The following is a 23477-nucleotide window of genomic DNA, read 5'->3' on the forward strand; positions in this document are numbered from 1 at the left end:
TATTTATTTAGCGTATGGCTGCATCATAGTTAGGTTTTGTGTATAAGGAAAGAGGACAATACATAAAGAGTAAATAACAATAATTAATTTTTATAAACAAACATTAAATGTCGATTTATACATATTCGTGACGTGTCTGTTCCGTGTCAGTGTCTAGTCTGGGTATTTTTAATGTTATATTTACATACAATTGCGTTGTAGTTGTGTGCGTACCGGGCCGAATCGAAAGGAAAACGTTATTACATATTTATGTATAAAAGAGAGTTAAAAATAGATAGGTAGCTTGGATAGAAGATTTCACCGTGTTGGCATTATTACTTGATGAAGAGCAAGAGCAGAAAAGGCGGAAACAAAGAAAATGGAGTGTGCATCCCATGTGAAAACAGAAAGACAAACCAAAGGAGCATTTAAAATATACAGAGAATTATTATATTAAATATTATTTTCGAATATCGCTGTACTCTTTTTTCTTTAATACATATAAAAAACCATAACACACTAGCCGCACACCATCTCCAGTGCCAGTGCCGAAAACAAAAATATCGTTTGGGATTAATTTCAGGCCGGACACGGACAATCCCATCCGGAAAACACCAATATATAAATATACTCATCAGAACATTATTCTTTTTTTTTTCGCCAGGCACTGTTATAATACGGAACAATCACAACACGGATATGTATAAATCGACCTTTAGTCGACAAATATATTCAATTGACTATTTGGTCGCATTTGAATCTGATCGGGCATTCCTCCACTAGATGTTTAACTTGCAGCAACGCAATGGCATATTCCGACTGTCAGGCGGTGTACTGTTCTCCCAATCCTCTCACCAACGGTCGGTTATCTTGAAGTTCCTTTTAGTTAGATTTCTGGTAGAATCTAAAGGATTGTTTCTTGAATGAAGCCTATCTCTGCAGGTTATACCAATATGGAAGCGGAGTACAGGATCGGCGTTAATTTTTCTATACTCCTTGACAAGGACATGTTCTCGGCGGGCGTGTGAGGAGGCTATGTGGCTTAGTGCTGATAGCCAGTATGTTGGCGTGGTCTTTATTGTGCCCGATATAATACGTAAAACCTGGTTTAGTTGGGCATGTTTAATGTGCGATGTGCGGGCTGTTGAGTCACACCGGTGCACTACTCCGTAACGGGATACACAAGTTTCAGTGCTGTTGATGTACAGTGTGAGTGTAGCCACTGAGGAATACAATGTAGTACCGCATAACTTTTGCACAATGTTATTTCGTGTTCTAAGTTTTGCAGTCGTCTTTAAAAGATGTTTTTTAAAGTGTCATACCTATATATTTTGGGTGTTTAGTGTAGTTGAGGAGGTTGTCTAAGTAGATTTTTAATTAGTAGTTGGCCTGCTAGTAGTCTGCTGTTTAAATAAAAGCATGATTTTTCCATCTTAACCCGGTCCAGTCGCGAATGTTTTTCAGCCAAGATATTATTTGTTGTCTACCATGACCATTTTTCCTTCGATTTTACCCTTCATAATCAGCTGCAACAACTCGGACTTATCATTTCTAAGTATGTGCCCCAAATATGCTGTCTTTCGCCTTTTAATGGTGGTTAAAAGTTCTCTCTCTCTTGCATAACCAAACTTCTTTGATATAGTTTAGGGCATGCCTGCTATATAAAGAATGAAGAGTAGGGGCACCAGCATCGATCGTTGCGGGAAGCCATGGTTAAGTTATGTTTGGGTACTAGCCTTATCGCCCATGATGACTTGAAATCTCCTGTTGCATAGCATAACATTAATGAAATCAGTGACCTTTCTGCATGACATCTTTAGAATTTATTAATTTACTATTACCCCGTATTTCTACACCATATCGTAAGCTGCTGATAAATCAATGAAAACAGTAGATATTTTTAGTTGATTTTGAAAGCAAGTTCTACGTAGTAAGTCAGTGCTAGAACTTGGTCTGTACAGCTGCGGCTTGGTCGAAATCCTGCTTGTTCCACAGATATATATTGGAGTATTATTTTGCTAATTCTATTATATAGCAGTCTTGCAAAAATTTGTAGACTATACTTAGAAATGCAATTAAATGGTAAATTTTTGGTGAATGAACAGCTTTCCTGGTTTTAAAATGGAGACAGTTTTTGCTCTTTTTAGTTTATAAGGAACATTTTCTGAAGAATGTCGGATAAGAACTTTGCAAGCTATTGCATAGTAAATCTGCTACTGTGCTTTAGAGACTTAGTATAAATGCCATTAAAGCTAGTGGCTTTTTCCATTTTCATTTTATTAAGAGCTTCTGTGATTTCTACACAGGTTAAAGGGTTGTCCATTCTTTCATGTGGACAAGTAGATTTTAAATTCTTGAGATCTTTATTACCTTTATTTGTGTGTAAGCGGTTTTTGGTTACTTTTCAGGAATATATTAAATTGGGTGTTACTTGCTTTGGTGTTACTAGATAAGTTGGGCGGTCAGGTGGGTTATTGCCTCCTGGTTTTCGAAGCAGTGATCAGACTTGTCTACTGAAGTTTTTAAAATCTGGATTGTCAATTGTCTCAGTCCAGTCCTCGTGCCTATCGATATTAATGTTGTGGAGTAGTTCGTTTGAAATTTTCTACTTTCCGTCTTAACAGAATTTTTTATACAGTTTTTCGCTCTTCACAGACCGTCCAGAAATATGCTCCTTGTAGTAACCTCTAGGAATTGTTCCTGTGTGTTCCTGTGTTAGTAACCTCGTCAATTTCTCGTAGTTTAGGCTTTAATAAATGCTTAGGTTGGATCAAGATTACTAGAGAAAGCAGACCAGTTAGCTTTATTGAATTTCCACCTGGAGCATTAATATGATCTTATAATTGAAATACTAGTGTGGAAAATTAACACATAATGTTGGCTATGGAAAAAATCGGGCATGATCTTTCTTGATGCTGATAGAGGTTAGCTTTTGTCGTCAGTGTTAAGTGGCCAGGCCTGTTAAACCACCTCTACAAGTTATTCATAATAATAATAACTAGTAGACTCAAAACAAAATTTGATTTTTACCAATCTAGGGAACAGGCACGTTTTAGCAAAAACTTTGGCACTAACAACATAAAGGCACTGCATAAAAGAGATTATAGAAAAATCCATCGAATATAACTAACTATTGGCCCTAGCTTTCGTAGACTTTTGCAAAGCATTTGATAGGATAAAAATTAACAGGGTAATTGCGTTGGAAGAAAGTGGCATAGATTATCGGTACTCCAAACTGATCACGAATATATACAATATTACAACCATAACCGTAAAACTACACAAAGATACAAAATGCATAAAATCAATACAGGAATCAGACAAAGAGACACGTTATCTCCCAAACTCTTTACGGCAGTTCTGGAGCATGCTTTCAAAAAATTAGAGTAGGAAGCGAAAGGAATCAATGTCGACAGCGAAATGCTCTCACATCTATGATTTGCGGATGACATTGTTCTAATACCAAATGACTTAAATGAGATTGGAATTATGCTTACCGAGTTAGATGCCGCTTGTAACGAAGTTGCTTTGAACATAAATTTTGGAAAGTCCCAACACGTGAAAAATCTGGTACCAAGCGAAAATCCAAAAGTCGACTGAAACGAAATAGGATTAGTTTATAAATATAAATACTAAGGTCATGAAATCCAAATTGCTAGGGAAAACCAAACTGCTGAACTGCAAAGAAGAATCACTTTATTTTATTTATTTATTATTAATTAATTAATTAATTAATTTTATTTATTATTAACATTTGGCCAATATTTGGTTCCAGTCATGACTTACGGCACCGAAACACTTTCTTTAACCCAAACTACAGCAACCAAACTCAAAGTAGCCCAAAGACTAATGGAATGCTCGCTACTTAGACTGATTCTCAGAGACAGAGTTAAAAACGAAGAAATAAGAAGAAGGGCAGGCGTCACATATGTCATAGAGGGTATATTATGGCTAAAGTAGAACTGAGCGGGCCATGTGGCCAGAATAAATAACAAAAAATTACAGTTTGGAGATCACGGGCTGACAAAAAAAAGCATAATTAGACCAACTACACGATGGACAGACGACGTCAAAATAATTGCCAGGGATTGACAGAACTGAAAGAAATTAGGGGAGTCTATGTCCAACTTTAGACGCAGAAGATTTTATGACGATGATGATGACATTGCTAGGTATTCGTAGGGGTTAGGTAGACGTGTAGGCTAGGTGAGAGCATGAGCTTTATAAATATTAGCTATTGCGATATCACCGATTTTCACAGTTACCTCGTGGACGTTGTTCTTGGTAGAAGTGGAATTTCAGCCTGCATTTTTTGTTTGTTCTTACATAGACTGCTACATCGTAGGCTCTATGGTAGGTAGCACCAAGTAGATCATAGCCAGGATTTTGCCTGTTGAACCCAATTGGACTCCGTTTTCTGTATCTGATTCTTGTATTGTAATTATTTCCTTAATATTGTTTTCTTTTTATAATCTGTGCAGAATTTGGCATTTTTTTCTACTCATGCCTTCTATGTTAAGTTGACAAACTCGTAGACTAGGCATAAGTTTTTTGTCAATGGGTCTTTAGAAGGACCACTTGTGGGCAGTGTCATCTTTAACAGCTTTAAAAACAGTGATTTATTTCTGCCAGGAGAACTTGTGAAATATTGTCCGGCGTCTGTTATGCTAACTTACCCAGTGTACACGCGTAGTATTTTATTACGGACGCGAACAAGCTTTATACCCCATTTAAAATTAAAAAGGTGTATATGAATTCATCATCATCATCATCATCATTATCATCCAGCCTACATTTATCACGTCCACTGCTGGACATAGGCCTCCCTTGAACTCCTCCATTCTTTGCGATTTTGTGCTCTTTGTTGCCAATTTTTCGTGATACGCCTGATGTCGTCAGCCCAACGTGTAGGTGGTCTTCCTCTACTACGCTTGCCTGCTCTTGGTCTCCAATGTGTAATTTTACTCGTCCATCGTGAGTCGTATATGAATTAGATATAAATACAAGACTATTTTAAGCGGTTTTTGGCTATGATTTACATTTTTTTTTATATATTTTATAAATTTTATATCTTTAGTATATATAATAATAGTAATAGTATATAGTACAAGTATAACGAAAACTGTATTAATACTTTTGCCCAGACAAATTGCGTTGACATTGAAACGGCAGAAAATTACGAAAACACTATGCATGTGTATAAGATAAATAATTTTATTACTTACTCTATTTTGACACTTATTTAAAAATAGCAATTCCAATAATTCCAATGTAGGAAGAGCAAAGCACGTCGCGATAGATGCCGCGATAAAATATTTAGTAACTACAACAATCCTCATTAAATGTCCAGAATTTACAAGCATGGCAGAAGTTCGACAAAATGATTTAAAATGTCAATTTTTTTTTGTGAACTTCCTTGGTGCTTCGGGACTAAATGCCCGGGCAACAATTCTTTCCTTTTTTTCCTTAATCCCATTTGTGTGCGTGTATTGGGGTGTGTATTCCCAAGTGTATACGGCTCTCACACACCTTGTTGTATATTGGACTTATAATTACCTAAAAAACCTACAAACCTAAAAAAGAAGCGTACCATCTCGCCAGAGTTTTTTTGGTCGGTTTCCTGTCTTTCTGCATCCTGATGTTTGACGACTATGCACCATTACATACTTTATTGTTCGTTTGGGTTCTCCCTATATCCTGCTATTTGCTGTTTTGGTCTTCTGTGTACTGTCCTGATGTTTTCGTTGTAGTTTGTCAGCTTTCTTAGCATTCTGCTGGGTGATTTCTTAATCCATTGAATATATCATATGCTCTTTCGTCTAGCGTCCGTAAGATTCTGGTTTGTCCTGAGTCTCTGAAGACGTATCTTAGGGCATTAGGGTACGTATTTCGGTATTTTTAATGCATCTCGTATGATTTGATTTTGAGAGATCTGAATCTTCTTCCTATTTGATTTGCAGGTATGTTCCCACGCTGCTGAGGCGTACGTTTAGACTGGCATGATGATGCTGTTTGCAACCCTGATTTTGGTTTTGAATCTTAGTTTACTTCTTCTTCCTATGAGCTTTGAGAGCTGGCTTTTCAGCGCTTTGGCTTTGTATGTTTGTTGGTTGATGTGTTCCGTGAATGTTAATTTCTTGTCAAGTAGCACTCCTAGGTATCTTGCCTGGTTGGTCCATTCTACTGGGGTGTTGCCTATCGTGATTTCGCGGTTTGGTACACTTCTTCTGTGACTAAACATTACAGCCTGTATTTTGTCCTGGTTTAAGGCTATTTTCCATTTTATGCACCATCTTTGAAATCTATTCAGTGCTCTTTGCAGATGATTAGCTGCATGATCCGGGTTTCTCCAGCTAACCGCTATTGTTGTATCGTCTGCGTAAAGACTTAACAGAGATCCGGGTTCTGTTGGCGTGTCGGCCGTATAGATGGTATACAGGTACGGTGATAGCACAGCACCCTGAGGCACACCCGCTTCCAGGGTTCCGACTTCGGACAGGGTTTCCCCTATACGAATTCATAACCTTCTGTTAGCAAGGTATGACGCAAGGAGACATGTCATCGCCTCGCTGTATCCCAATGAATTAATTTTGTAAATGAGTCCTTGATGCCAGACTCTGTCAAATGCTTTACTAACGTCCAGAAAAGCTGTTGCTGTATAAGCTTTTTCGTTGAATCTTTTGTTATAAATTCTGTTATCCTTAGTACCTTTAACTCACAGGAATGTTCACTTCTGAAACCGAATTGAGCTTCTGGTATGGTGTGTAATGCTTGAGATTCTTCGTTAAGTCTTTTTAGAATTACTTTTTCCGCAATCTTGCTTATTGATGATAGTAAGCTGATTGGCCTGTAATTTTGTGGAAATGTGCCATTTTTCCCTGGCTTAGCGATCATTATTATATGTGCTTCCTTCCATCTGTCTGGAAAATATCGTAGTTTGAGCATATTGTTTATGATGTTGGTAATGTAAACAATAGCTTTTGTAGGAAGGTTTTTCAGCGCCCTGTTTGTGACGTTGTCGGGTCCTGGGGCTTTTTTGGCGTTTGTCAGCTTTATAAGTTCTTTTATTTCTTCGGGAGATGTATGTATTATCCCTATTCTGCCTTTTGTCCTTTTTAATCTTCTAGCTGTCCTCTCTACCTCTTCTTCAAAATCCATGTCTTCGTTTGGGTGTTCGTTGTTCCTACACGCCCTTTCTAATTCGTCCTTTAGGACTTCTGCTTTTTCGATTTCCGTGTGGACAATCCCGTTTACTCCGTGTAGAGGGAGTATGGGTTTCTTGTCCTTTCGGAGGATTTTTGATAATTTCCAGAAGGCGGATTTAGCTCTTCGATATAGCAGTCCCAGCTTTCATTTCTATGGTTTTGAAGTTATTTCTTCACCTCCCTGTCTAGCTCATTTGCAATCCTTATGTCCTCTACCGTTCTTGTGCGGTAAGCTCTTGTTCTTTTCCGATTTTTCTCCTTAATTAGGTTTTGAAGTTTTATACTTATGTCCCTAAATCTTCTTTTATGTCTAGTTATTGTTTCGATTTTGGAGCTGGGTTGGCCAACTTGTCTTCTTCCTATTGTGGGGCTGCAAATAGTCTATTTCTATTGCGCCCAGGGTCAGGACGATTAGGTTGTGAGTCGAATCGCCTTCGTTTAGAGAGTGTATCTCGTATTGTTGACCCACGTTGTGTAGGATTGCAATGTCTAGGTATGTAGGGAGTTGTCCGTGAAAACAGGTCGGCTCTGTTGGTCCGATCACGTACGTATTTGGTCTATTTTCGAGATGGTTGCATAGTCGTCTTCCGTTGTTGTTGGTCGTCCTATTAAACCAATTGGGAGATCTCGCATTAAGGTCTCCTATTATTATAGTTGGCTCTTCTGAGTTTAGTATTAGGCTCAAATCTTCGTCGAGTATCGGATCATTAGGTCTGACATATGCAGACACTATTTTTAATGTTTCATTGTTAGCCTTTAGTCTTATAAGTGTGGCTTCCATTGTGACCAGTCCATCTGGTGTTGGGATGTGCTCGTGTTCGATTTCTTTTTTCAAAAGTATGGCTGTTCCTCCTGATACTGCTCTATGATCCGTTCTATAAATATCGTAGCCTGGAAATTTTGTTTTCTTTCTTTCCACTAATTTGGTTTCTTGGATGGCTACGATATCGAGCTCTAATCTATTTATCATTTCATCCAGAAGGTTGATTTTTTTGAATATTCCGCCGGAGTTCCATGACCCAATGCGAAGATCTTCCGTTTGGTGTACTAGCATTTCTGACCTATGTTTCCTATGGCTGTCATCACTTGTTGCATTTGTTCAAACATGTTGGAGACTCTTGCCATTTTGGCATTAAGATCTGCATTGAATCTGGCTATGAGCGCAGCTGCTTCGTTGGTTGCTTGTGCTTCTGTGGTAACGCTTTTAGGCTGTTTAGTAGCCTGAGCGTAGCTTACACCTTTATTGGTGTTGCTGTTGTTTATTGGCCTTGCCTTTTGTTGCTGTGGGGCGGCTTTCTTTTTCGGAGCTTTTGGGCATCCACGATAGTTTGCTGTACGAGCTTGCTCGCAGTTTGCGCATTTTGGGTCTGTTGATCTGTCCTTTTCGCATTCACTGCTAAGGTGATTATCTCCACACTTCACACATTTAGATCCTCAGTGGCATGACTTTGAACTATGGTAAACTCCTTGGCAATTGAAGCATTGAATTGTTTCATTCCTTATTTTCAACTCATCTTCTACGCTGATCTTCATGTAGCGTAGATCAGAAATGCTCTTCATTTTTCTGTCCTCTTCTGCCTTGATTGTTACTAAGAACATGGGGAGGGGTTTCTTATCTGGCTTCTTAGAGATCATATTCACGACCTTAGTCGCCTCTACTCCTTTGTTGATAATTTCGTTTAGGATTAAAGTGGTGTCGGTTTTCGCCGATAAACCTCTTATTATCACTCTTTACATTTTATCGGTATCTATAGGATACGCGATAAATTCGATTGCTGGTGTGTAAGTTTCTAGGAGTCTTACCATTTGTAGGTAGTCCTCCCTGGTCTTAGTTTGTATCACTATAGACCTACCTGATCTGGCAAATTTGTTTGCCGAGATAATCTTCATTGCTGCAGCTTGCTGCAGTATCTTCTGGTGTTCATTAACTGATTTCAGAATGATAGCCGGTGGTTTTGGCTGTTTTGGTGTAGAGACGACTACCTCGTGAATGACCTCGGGGGTAGCTTCTTCTTCAACTTTTTTGCTAGGAGGTTTTGACTCATTATTCTTGGTATCAACTTTTTTACTAGGAGTTTGAGTCTCCTTTTTCTTCTCATCAACTTTTTTTATTGGAGGTTGCAACTCCTTTTTCTTTTCTTCTCAAGTGCTTGTCTTCTCTTCTGCCTGGATTTTATGGTTTTGTCCATTTCTTCCTCTTTGCGCTCTTTTATAAGCTGCGTCTGCTTTTCCGCTGCGCTTTGTTTACTTGTTGGTTTTTTGTCGTTTTTTAAACCGACCGTTTGCCATGCGGCTTAGTCCTCGTCGAGGGTGATTGCTTCCATCGTTGTCGTCTCCGTGGATGTAGATATATCGTCATCCGTATCCACTTCGCTTTTTTTGTCATCTTCTGACTCGGGCAAGTAGGAGTCATCATCAGATGTTGGGGATTCGTCTAAGGGATTATTTAAATTGGCTGTAAAGTTATTGTGGATCGCAATAGCATTAGCAACAGAGGGGGATGACGACTGGGGCTTGTCATCTTCTTCTTCTTCTTGTGTTGTCACCTGTGTGACAACACTGTTAGGGGGGAGATTATCACTCATTATGCCGTACGGCTGTGAACATTAGTGTTCAGAAATATAAAAAAGTTTACTACTCTGAGGTCTCTGTTTTTTTCGTCCCGCCTGGCCGTGGCCAGTCGGTTTTCCTGGGTGTCGTCCCAGCTACCATGCGGTTGTTCACTTCCAGATTTCTCAGGTAGGGATCCTCTTCCTGTTTCTCACACCTCAGGAGCAGGGGCCGTTCCTGTCCGACCTTGTCAAATGTCAAGGCCTTACAGTGTCATCCCTGACGACACACTGAGGTGATCCCGAATTCTTCGCTAACGCGAAGCTATTAATAGCCTCCGCGAGGAGCCTATAAAGGCAGCTCCCCGACGGTTCAACTAAAAATAACCTCGCATCCGCTTTTCGCTCTTATGTAGAACAAGTGCCTGTGCCACGCACGGTGTCTTACGCACCGGGAGCTGATAAGCTCCGTTGACAGCAGGTCAGTTGCCCCCACCTAACCAAGCTTCTCTCTTGACTCACGTCTGCACTGTTCGACCGCTCGAGTCGAACTACTCAAGTACTCACTGATAAGAAGAATGAAGAGGATATGGCCAGAAGACCTACCGCAATAATACTTAGAGAACCGTCACTGGACGGTACCTAACTCAGGTTAATTTACTTACAGACTATTTACTATATTACTCTGTATACAGAGTAGATTGTAAACATGCAATGTAACAATAGATAGAAAAAAATATATAACAATATAGAGTATTACATAGTATATTAAGTGTACAGTTACCATAGTGATAAATATTTGTAAATATGTTTTTCCCTTTAGTTTTTCTACTATTCATGATCTTTTTCACTCATCTAAACTCTTGATCACGAGTTATTCAACATGCAATTTTAACAGCAGTCTTTAAAGTATAACTATGACGTTTCAGTTACGTGAAACCGCAACAATGTCCCCTATCAAAATGCAAACTTAATTACCAATACCTGCAGAATTTAGCTAGAACTATTCCAGAAGAGACAGTCGAAGAAGCTGAAGGTGATGATCAAACGGACGTTAAAACCGTTATTATTACAGGTAAGAATATGATTTAAAATTAAGGCATTAGGAAATATATAATATATTTAAAAAAGTAGTGTATAAAATTATTTTAAATTAAATTGATTTAAAGGTGAACTACCTGGTTAACTGATTAGTCAATTTTAGGTTATAATAGTTTTAATTTGATTACTGCCGGTAAATTCGAATGGGTATTAAAATTTTCGGTACGTCTGGGAAGATTTTTGATTTTTTCTAGATACTGAGAAGTATTTTGAGATATTGGTAGAATATGCCAGGTTAAAGACAAGCAACACAATTATTACAACTATCTACTCAATAGGCTGAAGTCAGAGGAATCACAGGTATTTTCAATGAACAATGCTCGGATGTCTCTGTCAAATGTGAATAAACACTCACAGCAATATGCAGATTTTCTTAGAATTCAGAGGAAACTGTTAAAAATTTTTATTATCTGAAACTAAAGTTGGATAAATTTCTGTAAGGAATTTACTCAAGTGTTGCTGCGCCTCTGGTAGTCAAATATTTTTTCCTGTAATAATCCTACCGGTTAGTTGTTCTCCAAACCCCATATAGAAAAGTCAGTCTGTTAAAAGTAATCGTTTAGACACCACAGAGTGTGAATACTTTATTTAGTTTTTGTTTGAGTACTAACTTTCGCTTATTTTGTTCCTCGCTGATAGTTATGAAAGCTACACGTTAGCAAATCCCGCTTATTATTACATTGTAACGTAACTTGTCTGGATGGGAAATAGGGGATGGAAAGAGAAAATGAAAATCCAGGTGCAAGTTAGTTCACCTTTCAAACCAGCGCTCAGGTGTTTTGAAGGACGTGGGTCAATAGATTTGGGATAGGTATATATTTAAAAAAATTGGGAGAAATGAAATGTACCAATGAAACAAGGGAATTTAGTACTAAAAGAAAGAAAAATTAAGGGCGCCACCTAGTCCTTTATCCAGGGGCGAGGAAAACTCGACACTTAACCTATTAGAAGTTTGGCTTAAGGAGGATAAAAAAAATAGACTAAACCTTTAAAAAACCAATATGCATGCATAGTCAAAAAAAAGGCAAACACACTTTCTATCAGCTTTAGCTTCTTATTAGTTACCAGAAGTAAGGAAGATTATAGGGAAGCATTAAACAAATAATGGCTACAAATTAACAATTTTTGTTACTTAAAAGTTTAGCCAGATTATTGTATTATGTAATGTAACCAAATTAGCCAAGTTAACATAAATAAAATAAAGCAGATAGCAAAAAGAAAAAAATAAAAATTTAAACAAATAAGGTACTAAATAAATAGTTCTAAAATTAGGTGGAATAGTGGAATACGTTTATAACTGGTAAACTGCAAAATGAATTTAAATAATTAAATTTAGCAAAAATACTTAGGTATTACCTCAGTTATAGCATAATATCATGATATTATAGGCATTATATCTACATACAAATTGTATTTATAAACAATGGTTAATACGCGATACCAGAAAAGTTAATTAGTGTTAAGGACAACCTTAGTTTATATCCTAGTTAGATATCTTTAAACTGTCAATAGTGTAATTGTGTCTTTGTTTCGCAGTGGACTAGTGTGAATTTGGCGGTTTAAATAGGTGATATACGAACTTTACGAAAGTACATTGACCAGATCTTATTTTAGCAATAGTGATCCATTTTTGCGATTATATTATATAGTTATTTATTTTATTCTTTTATTCACACATACGTGGGTAGTCCTTCTATGTTTAATTTATTAAACAGAAGATCAGTTCCAACAGACGATGTAAAACCGATTGCAAAAGCCATTTTACTAAATCGAAAGGGTACAACAGAAAAAAATATGGTTACTGCTAAGAAAACACCAAATACAAACGGTATTTAATACCTACAGATTAATCTCAAAATATTTGAGCATCCGCCAAAACCAAAATATCGTTAGAAAATCAATCAAGGAGTATACGAGATTCCATGTGCGGACAGTGACAAATCGTATATCGAACTGACCACCCGAAGAATCAATGTTAGACGAGAAGAACATCGAAATGCCATCAAAAGGAGAGAAAAAACAGGACATACAATAAACCTGAACCTGAATTAAAAGAAAACGCGAAATCAGAGAATTAGTCGAAAAAGAAAAAAATCCCAACAGTCTAAACCAAAGAGATGATTCCCAAAGGCTTCCAACAACATGGAAAACGATACTCATAAAAAAGTCAAACATACATCAATATAAGGTTGAATGCTCGAATAATGGGGAGCCATTCTGTCTCCGGCTTCTGCACGCAATGTAGCTATTCTTCAATAATTTTAAAGTGTTTGTTTGTCCTTTTGTAGTGTAGTGTGATGTACAATTATATGTTTATGACATTTTGTTCTTGTCGGATAGGCCGCAATTGACGAAATGCCCCTGCAGATGATCTAGTGATCGAAAGTACTTGGGCAAGATTAAATTAAACTGTACTCGATATATGCCTTTTATTTGATAAAAAAAAAACAAAAAAAATACATCAGGCCACAAGACCTATACACGGACAAGACCAAACACAAGAAGCTTTGCCAAGGGCCCTTTTAGAGAAGTGCGCCTCGATCGGCTATATAAGTAACCGCGTCGACCAGGGAGTCAGAAGATAGGTTGCTACTAACTAGCAGTTGTCACAATTTACGGGTTGACCTGCATGACGTCGACAGCGATGACACTGTAAGATTTAGAATTTTTGTGATTTATATCGGACAGCAACGGCTCCTGCAGTTGTAGTCAGAGAAACGGCAAGAGGAAATCTTTTTTTACAATAAGTGAAATTCCCTCCCCCCTATATATATTTATTTATTTATAGAGGATATATATAAAAGGACCTTTCAGGTCGCAGTGTAATACGGTCTAAAAAGCCAAATGATTCATTTGAAATATATAATCAACTTATTCACTAACTTAAAACGTTCTTGATTCTTTAATCGTAGGGCATACTTGAGTAATAAGTTTTATATTCTTATGATAGACTGGTTATGTTTTTCATAACGAAACTAGGTCTAGTTATTTTAAATTAAGTAAGAAAATCTGGATTATTTGTAGGTCCCTCTGGAGATATGGAGATTAAAACGAAAAATGTACCACAGTGGACTGCTGAAAAATCAAATCATGTTTGCACATGTCTACCTAATGACGGCCCTGATATAAATTACGTTTGCAACAGAGTAAACAAAAAATCTGAAAATTTAAGTCATTCGCAGGCTTCTATATGCCAGGTAAAAAATAATAATTATTCTTAACTGTTCATGTCTTTTATCAATAATTTGTTTTTTAAACCAGAAGCTCTTTATTTTTTTTTACTATATGTTGGTAAATCAAGGTATACACCTCCCGAAATACTGATAAGTCAAGGTACGTGGTGTCCTAAAGTTCTTAATAACGGAAATTTTAACAGTTGAAATGGTAGTTTTTTAAGAAGGGATCCTTGTTTGTATATAGAAATGTAAGTGGTTGAGGATAGACTGTGGTTGCTTTGGAAGTATCTTGGTAAAGTCTTAGTGGGTTTGATGCTGGTAGAAAATTCACTAACATTTGTAAGTAAGACAAATGCCAGATGAAGGGAAAACAGTGTATTAGTACATTGTGTAAAACCAAAGATGTTCAATAATGTGTAAACTGGAGGGCCATACTTAGTCCAACATAAACAATTAACGAAAGAGCAATTAACGATCGATAATAATCTGACCAATGTATGTTCGGCAGCTATACAGTAAAAGAAGAACAACGATTACATGTATTCAAGTGCCAAATATCAGAAGTGTTTTTTAGCCCTTAATAATGAAAAGATTTTTTTAAATACCGATAAAAGTATAATAAAATATTAAAATATTAAAATATTCTAAGGTGAGGAATATCTCAGAGACTACCTTACTGTCTCTCTCTCCGTGGCGGTACAACTCTTCGTGGGTTTTACCTGACTTAACAATATGCCTCCTCTATTCCTCTCTATTTTGAGCAATCTTCACATAATTATCCACGCCCAAAGCTTAAGTACCTTAAGGGTATTTTATAACATGAAATAAGATATACGTGAATAAGCATGAGCTGCAAAATTATAAAGCCAACTGAAACCTAAATATCAAAGGACTACAAATAATCAAACGGTTTATAGTAAACGGCGCGAAAGAGATTGTAGTCTGGAGAAAATAAAGTAAGTGGAAAAATGAGTTGGAGCATAAACAGTTAGAACTTTCATACAAATTGTATAAATATATCTAGTATTATTAGAGAAAAAAACCTTGGAAAAAAATAACTTAAGAGCAAGGAAATCTAGTGCTGAAAAAGGCAAGAGTAGAAGTAGCATAAGCTAAAGAAGTTTTTAAAATGTATACAATAAACTTGATCGGCGAGAATGAAGAGAAAATATATAAAATATAAAAACGAGGTAGAAAAAATTCTTTGACATATTGCTAAATGAATAATTAAATTAAAAATCAGTAAAAAGAAAGTAACAGCAACAGTGATCAAAATGGTAAACAAGAAAGTTACTCAAACAATATAAAAATAAGAAAACTTTGCGGAGAAGTGTGGACAGCGTGATGACAGACAGGGATAAATTCACTAACATTTGTAAGTAAGACAAATGCCAGATGAAGGGAAAACAGTGTATTAGTACATTGTGTAAAACCAAAGATGTTCAATAATGTGTAAACTGGAGGGCCATACTTAGTCCAACATAAACAATTAACGAAAGAGCAATTAACGATCGATAATAATCTGACCAATGTATGTTCGGCAGCTATACAGTAAAAGAAGAACAACGATTGCATGTATTGGAAATGCTTTGGAAATCTTGGATGAATACGTAAAATGACAAAAATGATGATAAAATAAAGAAATCAAATATTACGGGAAATCTACGTAGGGCACCAATTGATTTCAAAATGATAAAGGATAGGTTAAGATGGTTAAGATACATCTAACGCCGGAACGATAAATTGACCAATTCGAAGAATTGCACGATTAAATGCAATGAATTGTGTTACTGAAAGAAATAAGGAAGGACTAGCAAAGAAGACATGGTATGAGACGCTTTGAGAAAATATGTGAAGGGAGGTAATACTGGTATGACAAATGACCTATTTGCTTGTTTTGCTAAATTATTTTATCAAAAACTTCTTCTTAATATTATTTATTAGCTCCGTGTTAGGGCATAACCATTTGAGTCGTAATTGCTGTCTGCATCAGAGTAACCTTCAGCATATATTTTCTTAGCTGTATTTTTCCAGTATCGTTTAAAAATTCATCGTATAATTCGATTGCATGTAGAAATGCATTAGTAGAATTTCGATGGTTTGTATGTATGAAAGAAGGTTCCCTGCTGTTTTTATTTCAAATTTAATTTAGTACTTTTTTTGCACTTTTCAATTTTTTTTCTAATCTTCGTAATGATATTTTCGATAAGTTTGTCTTGTGTTGCTTTGCATAGTACAGTTGCTTGTTGAACTGTACCATATTAAAAACAAAAAAAAAAAAGAATACTCACATACATGATTACATATGTCTCTGTCCATTCACTTATGCGATGGGTCAAGGATTTGGATTGACCAACTTTATTAATTCCGATGATTTTAAAATCTCTTAGCTTATATTGCGTCGAAATTGTTTCTCCCATCACCGATACAGCGCCTGTCCAATGATGATAATAGCTCGTGCGAAAAGAGCAACATTTAGTGTCGAAGATGAAAACTATACCAGTAGTCTTGGGCTCTGTTGTTACGCCTCCACTGTTGCCTGCCTGGTTGATAAAGATCTCTTCTTCTTTTACTCCGATGGTTACCCATGTTGCAGAGGGCAGCCGTGGATTTTAGGCTTCTCCCTTACCCATTTGTCTTTTTCTGTAAATGAGAAGATTCCCTTTCTCAAATACAGGATCGCCATGTGATGTAGGGAGTGTACCGGTGTAATTTAATGGTATTTCTACTTTTTACGTTTCTTTAGAAACATTGAACAAAATTTTGCAAAAAACGTTTATAAAACAGTCACCTACATTTTAAGTATTACAATATGTTGACGTAGGTCGGTAACATCTGCATTATCAACAGACATCCACAATTTTAATAAGAATTACCTATTTATGAAACTTTTTCACGAGCAGCGCGAGTTTTTACATTGCAGTTTTAAATTATGTACACCAACGGCAATGAAAAACTGCTTGCGTAAGGATACATTATTTTTATAACAAGGAATATTTCAAATTCGTTGGTCTTGAATCGGTAGACACACAATAAACGATAATGGGACTTCCAGTCGTCAATATGATCTTAAGGTATACAATAAATACAACGAATTAAATAAGGTGGAAGATTTCTTACTGCCATAACAATTACTCGCCTACACTGGCAGGATATCTAACCAGAGAAAGTGAAAGCTACCCTGTGTAAAGTACTTTTTACTATAACAAAATATCGTAAAACTAGTTGTGACAAACTGGCACCAAACTGCAAAGAACATGAACATGAACATGAACAATAGGATAAAAAGAATAGGCCTGAGAAATAAGCTTTAGCTGAGACCCAACGAGGGTCGTAAAATTCATGATGATATGAAGGATGATATATATATATATATATATATATATATATATATATATATATATATATATATATATATATATATATATATAGTGTCTAAAAGGTTTAATAATTGATAATGGTTGAATGGTTGCAAGATAATTGTTTGAATAATGAGGATAGTGTATTTCTTTATTAATGTAGTCAATATTACACTTTTGATTTGTAGTAAACCTAAGGTCTTAGTGAGTTCAGATATTTGTATATTTATAAGGCATCATCATCATCATTTAACCCGGATCTATCCACTGCTGAATATAGGTCTCCCTCAGTCTTTTCCATGTATTTCTCTTTTGTGCTGTTTGCATCCAATTTTTGTCGATCCTTTTTATGTCATCAGACCAACTTGTTGGTGGACGACCTCTACTTCGATGTGCTTCTGGTCTCGGTCTCCACTGTATTATTCGCTGTGTCCATCTGTTATCCGACATTCTAGCTATGTGCCCCGCCCAGTTCCACTTAAGGGTCATAATTCTTTCTATGGCATCTGTCACTCCTGTTCTCCGTCTTATTTTCTTGTTCGTGATCCGATCCCTAACATCGATCGTTCCATGGCTCTTTGGGTAACACAAATTTTATTTCTTACTTTCTTGGTTAGTGTTAATGTCTCTGCACCATATGTAAGTACTGGCAACACGCACTGATTAAAGACTTTTCTTTTAAGACACATAGGCATTTCTGATTTAAGAATATAGCTTAGCTTGCCGAATGCCACCCAAGTGAGTCCTATGCGGCGGCTTAGTTCGCACGTTTAATTATCTCTTCCTATGCGTATCTCATGTCTTAAGTACTTATATGAGGTGGTTTCTTCAATATGCATGCCATTTACTGAAATATTTTCGCTTAACACAAGATTTGTCATGATTTGTGTTTTTGTGTGGTTGATTTTTAATCCTACTTGTAGGGAGGCTAGATATAGTTTCTCCAGTTGCGATACTGCATCATTGATTCTGTCAGCAAAAAGGACACTATCGTCCGTAAACCTCAAATGACTAAGCATTTCTCCATTGACATTAATTGTTTTTTCACTCAGATTGGCGTTCTTAAACATGTGCTCTAATAATGTTGTAAACAATTTTGGCGAAATTGTGTCTCCCTGTCGCACTCCCCGTTTTATTTTAAATAGGTTGGTCTTTCTATCTAGAACTTTCAGACTTCTATTTTTCTCTATCATCCTTGTCACCTCTCTCATGTTATGTTGCCGTATGTCTTTTCGGATTTCTTTGTTTATTGTTTTACTGAGTTGACTAAATTCTACGTAGTTTGTGTTATACCTGTCCTTTAGCCTCTTTCTTTCTTCGATCAGATTTTTAGTGTTGAGACTTATTTTCTCATATTTTTTCTTCATTTTAGAACAGCACAACTTCTCCGCTTCTTTAAGGGCTTTTACGATACTTTCGTTTAAAACTTCGACCCGTGTTTCGTCGTTGATTTGTTGAAGGTTATGGTCAATGATGTCACGAAAGTGGTCTATATTTTCGGTCGGGGTCCATTTACGATTGTCTGATTTTATCAGACTTATATTATATTTTATAAGGCATACTTTTTTAGAAACCTCAACATAGAACAAATAAGTGCACAAGTAAGAAAGAGAAGAGACCACATAGTGTTCAACCAGTTACTTCAACTTGTGATTCAGCTTTTGAAGGAAAAGAGAAAAATTTAAAGTTAGTTCTAACTCATCTCCATGATGAATTCGAGGCTTTAAATAAGTAAGTGTGATATGTTTTCTTTTCTGTTATGTATATTTTTTAATAAAATTTATATGTGCTTTGCGCTTAAATAAAATAAACCGTTTTTGCTAACTTGCATTAAATCAACGTTTTTTAATAATCTAGTTTTCGACTTTCTATTATAGTGTTTTATATATTTATTTTTAAAATATTGTTTGCGTAAATAATAGTCCCTGACAAGAAACTGTGACTGGGTTTCTTAAATATATTGCCTATTTTGCAAAATTATTTTATTAAAGAATTTTTATATTTCTCTGTAAACCTAGTAATATTGATATTTTAGGTAAATACCTATTAAATGTGATCGCTAACTTCCCTACTCTTTGTTTGTACTAATTGTTTCATATGGATGTGAACACCATCGCTTTTACAATTAGTCGTATTTTACACTTTCATTATTTGCAAGAATATTGAATTTATTTTAGAAAACTGTCAAATATATTTATTACACATTTAAAACTAACTTTTAGACACTATGAAGATTTATCTGAAAAAGCAACGTCAAATAAAGACCCTGAAATAATAAAACAACTAGAATCACTAGAAGCCGAACTGACAAAAAAAGAAGAAGAAATTAATATGGTAATGACTCTATGTAAAGAAGTCATGGCGCTTAAACAGCAAATAAAAAATCTTAAGCAGCATAATAGTCAATCTACCTTTCCCCAAGAAAGACAGGACGGTGGTACTTCGTCAAATTTCAATGACTTCAAAAATCCTCAGGCAGCTTTTCATTTAACAAAACTTTTAAAACAGATTCAGACTTATCAGAAGAAATACAAACATGGTGTAAGCGTTTAAAAAACTTTGGGCCCAGAAATTATGTATTATACAAATACACCATTTCTTGCTTTCTTTTGTTTTATTTATTATTGTTAAGTTTCTAAAATAGTGTTCGATGAATAATTAAATATAGGTTGTTTTAGAAATCTCCCTAAAATAATTTTTTTAAGTCATGTAAAAGTGTAAAAATCATAATAGTTATCAGCAATCTGAACAATACTAGTTTTGTTAGAAATATGTTATATGCATACTAGCGGGTAGGACTGAGCATTTTACAGCGTGGTGTTTTAATGCTACTTATCCTGCCAACAATAAATTCATTCACATGGCGAATACCAAAACAAATAATATAATTGATCCCCAGGTGGGTGGAGGATGTAATGTCAAATCGCAGAAAAGGGTCAGCCTCATAAATTCTGAACAGATAATATTATCACAATAATGAGAACAGAGTATAACCTAGAATAGATGCAAGATGAACTTAAGGCCATAAAATAGGACATCTTAAGATTATGCAAGATGAGGCTTAAAGGCAAAGAATCAACTCTACGAACATCATGGTACACTTTGAGTTAATATAATTTAGGAAATAAACAAAAGATATTAGAAGTAAGCCTCATGGTATATAAGAGAATTGGAAAGTAACTAAATTAAAAGCTGTAATTAATAGGGTTATCTGTCTAGTACTAAGACTGAATGTTAGATACAGCATTATACTAATTCACTGCTATGCACCAACTTCTACAGATGATGAAGTAGCAGGAGCAGGAGCAGAAACAGCATTATAAAGACATGCCACTTGCTAAAAACCTAGAAAATACATATTACATAATAATTACACGATATTTCAACGTTAAAATAAGAAAAAATGAAAATATCACCGACAACAAACATAAGAGTACTGTGATCAAAATTAACTAAAGGGAAATCAAAGATAACTAAAAATTACAGACCAATACAAAAATACGGTAACAGAAAAAACTCAAGTAATTAATGAAATGTCAATATTATCTAAGAATCATTACAATTTCGGAACAGAACATAGAATTACTCCGAATGTGACTCTCCCAAAAATCTCCTTCAGAAATCATGTATAACAACAAATAAAAAACAAAAATGATTATGAAGAGGAATCTATAACTTCCTAAATGTTAAAAATAAACAGCAACATTGTTATAGATGCGCTGGAAATCTTGCTGAATACTAGACCTGTGCCTAACAAAAAAACACATACTTGACCTGTGAGAAAACGCCGTAGTAGGTAATACTCATCTACAAAAAGGAGACACCGTTAATAATAAAAACTACCGAAGTATAAGCTGTTACAACGTATTTTTCATTTCTTTAATACATTTTAAAGAACTATCTAATACAATAACATTAAACCAGAGCAAAAACTGTAAGTACCTCTAATAAAATTTTGAATAGGCACAAAGTTATAGAAAATAATTAAAATAATCTCTCTGAAACGTGACACAAGATTTAACTCTTAGCCTCATTGAATGTCGTATTCGTGCAAATATTTGTGGTGTATTTCTTAGTTGCTTTTATGAAAATATGGTTTAAGGTAAATTAATTAAATCTTCGAAAATAGTTGCTTTGATCATTCTAATCAAAAGTTCTCATTGCCCCAAGACTCAGAAATCAATTCTCTCACACACATTCAATATACGACATCTGAATATCAATAAACTCGAATATGGGATGTAACTGACAAGGAAACATTAAGAAATGTCATTCCGATACCACATTCGTGTTTATTGGAATTCAGATGCCATATATGAAATGTGTGGGACGGCAGGTTACCAAGTTCATGATTTTGAAAAATGTACTAAAAACCAACACTTTGAAGCTCTATAACTAAGAAACAATTGTTTTGAGTCTTAAGGCACCGAGAACTTTTGATCAGCATGACCAAAGCTACCTTCTGCTACAGAGCTGCACTTTTACATGAATAAGTAAGACATACCCCACGAATATTTGCACGATTACGACAACCAATGAGGCTAAGAGTTGTGTCACGTTACAGGGAGATCGTTTTAAACATCTTGTGTTCTATAACTCGTCTATTTAAAATTTTATTAGTGGTCCTTACTGTTATTGTTTTAGTTTAATGTTATTGTATAGTGTAGTTCTTAAGAATGTATTAAAGAAATGAAAACTCCGCGCTAAAGATGTTTTATTTTTTTGCTTAAAAAAGGCGCCTCATATGAAATAATAGAAGAAAGATTTTTTGTCATTATTTTAAAGAGAAATTAAAAAATGATTTTAAATTTGCAATATCTCAGTGGCGCACGATTATTTTCTTTAAATTAATTGAGACAATTACCCGTAGGCCCGCCAATGATGAATATAAAATTCTTAATTGTATGCCAAAAGACGAGAAATAACTCACTCTTAAAACCTACTAAATGTTATTTGCATATCTCAACTAGTTTCAGAATGATAAATAAATCGTCACTGTAAGAAAAGTTTCAACAACCCGTATCAAACGAAGCATTTGCGTGCATGCGCAATCAATATTTTTTCATGCAGAATCACTACCTGAAGCTTGCTGTACTTATTTACTAACACTATGTAACTATGTATAGTATATGTTAGAGGATAATGAAAAAGACATGTTCTATGAGGCACTAGACCTAGAGTACGATGAGTGCCCAAAAAAATGACCTGACAGGAGACTTTAATGCCAAAGTCGGAAGAGAGAATATATTTTCGCCCACCATCGGAAAAGAGAGCCTACACGTAGAATCTAATGATAACGGTCTTAGAATCATAAACTTTGCGATGTCTAAGAACATGGTAATAGCTGGGACAAGATTTCCCCATAAAGATATACATAAGGGAACTTGGAAATCTCCTGATAATGAAACGATTAACCAAATAGATCATATAATCATTGATGCAAGACACTGCTCTAACTTATTAGATGTTAGGTCTTTTAGAGGAGCAAACATAGATAGTGATCATTATCTAGTTAAAACACGATTTAAAGAGAGAATATCCAATTTAAAAAAGGAGATGGGAAGAAGGGGAGAAAAAATCGACATTAATAAACTAAAAGATCCCGACATTGCAAATGTATACAGACACCAAATAGAAGACCAAATAAGAAAAAAAAACTTAGAAGAAGAAGGAGATATTAACCAACTATGGGCAAATATACGAGATATTGTGTTTCAGAAATCCGTTGAAATATTGGGCAAAACCAAGTCAGAAAAAAGAAATCATTGGTTTGATCATGAGTGCGAAATGGGCACAAATAGAAAGAACGCAGCATATCAAAAAACCATTGACGCAGGTTGTACACGGCGAAAAAAAGGAGAGTATATACGTCTTAGAAGAGAGGAAAAACGTATCCATCGAAGTAAGAAGAGGGAATACGAACAGAACACTCTCAGTGAGATACAAAGTTTATTCGATAAAAATGAAACGAGGAAATACTACAAATCCTTAAATATTAGCCGTCGAGAATTTAAACCACGATTAAAAATTTGTAAAGACACTAACGGTAAAATTCTACATGATAAAAACTCAGTTTTTAACAGATGGGCACAACATTTCAGTAACATC

At 35.5% G+C, this 23477-nt stretch overlaps 1 protein-coding gene across 1 annotated transcript in view; it reads left to right on the forward strand.

The window, feature by feature from the left end:
• LOC140443466 (uncharacterized) overlaps positions 1-19964 on the forward strand; it is a 132727-nt gene extending 112763 nt beyond the window's left edge. The window contains exons 10-13 of the mRNA XM_072534751.1: positions 10663-10808; positions 13859-14031; positions 18940-19100; positions 19592-19964. Coding sequence (XP_072390852.1) covers positions 10663-10808; positions 13859-14031; positions 18940-19100; positions 19592-19922 — 811 coding nt within the window. The 3' untranslated portion in view covers positions 19923-19964. The remainder of the gene's footprint in view (positions 1-10662; positions 10809-13858; positions 14032-18939; positions 19101-19591) is intronic.
• The last annotated feature ends 3513 nt before the right edge of the window (positions 19965-23477 follow it).

Source organism: Diabrotica undecimpunctata, chromosome 6, assembly GCF_040954645.1.
Source record: "Diabrotica undecimpunctata isolate CICGRU chromosome 6, icDiaUnde3, whole genome shotgun sequence".
Lineage (NCBI taxonomy): Eukaryota > Metazoa > Arthropoda > Insecta > Coleoptera > Chrysomelidae > Diabrotica > Diabrotica undecimpunctata.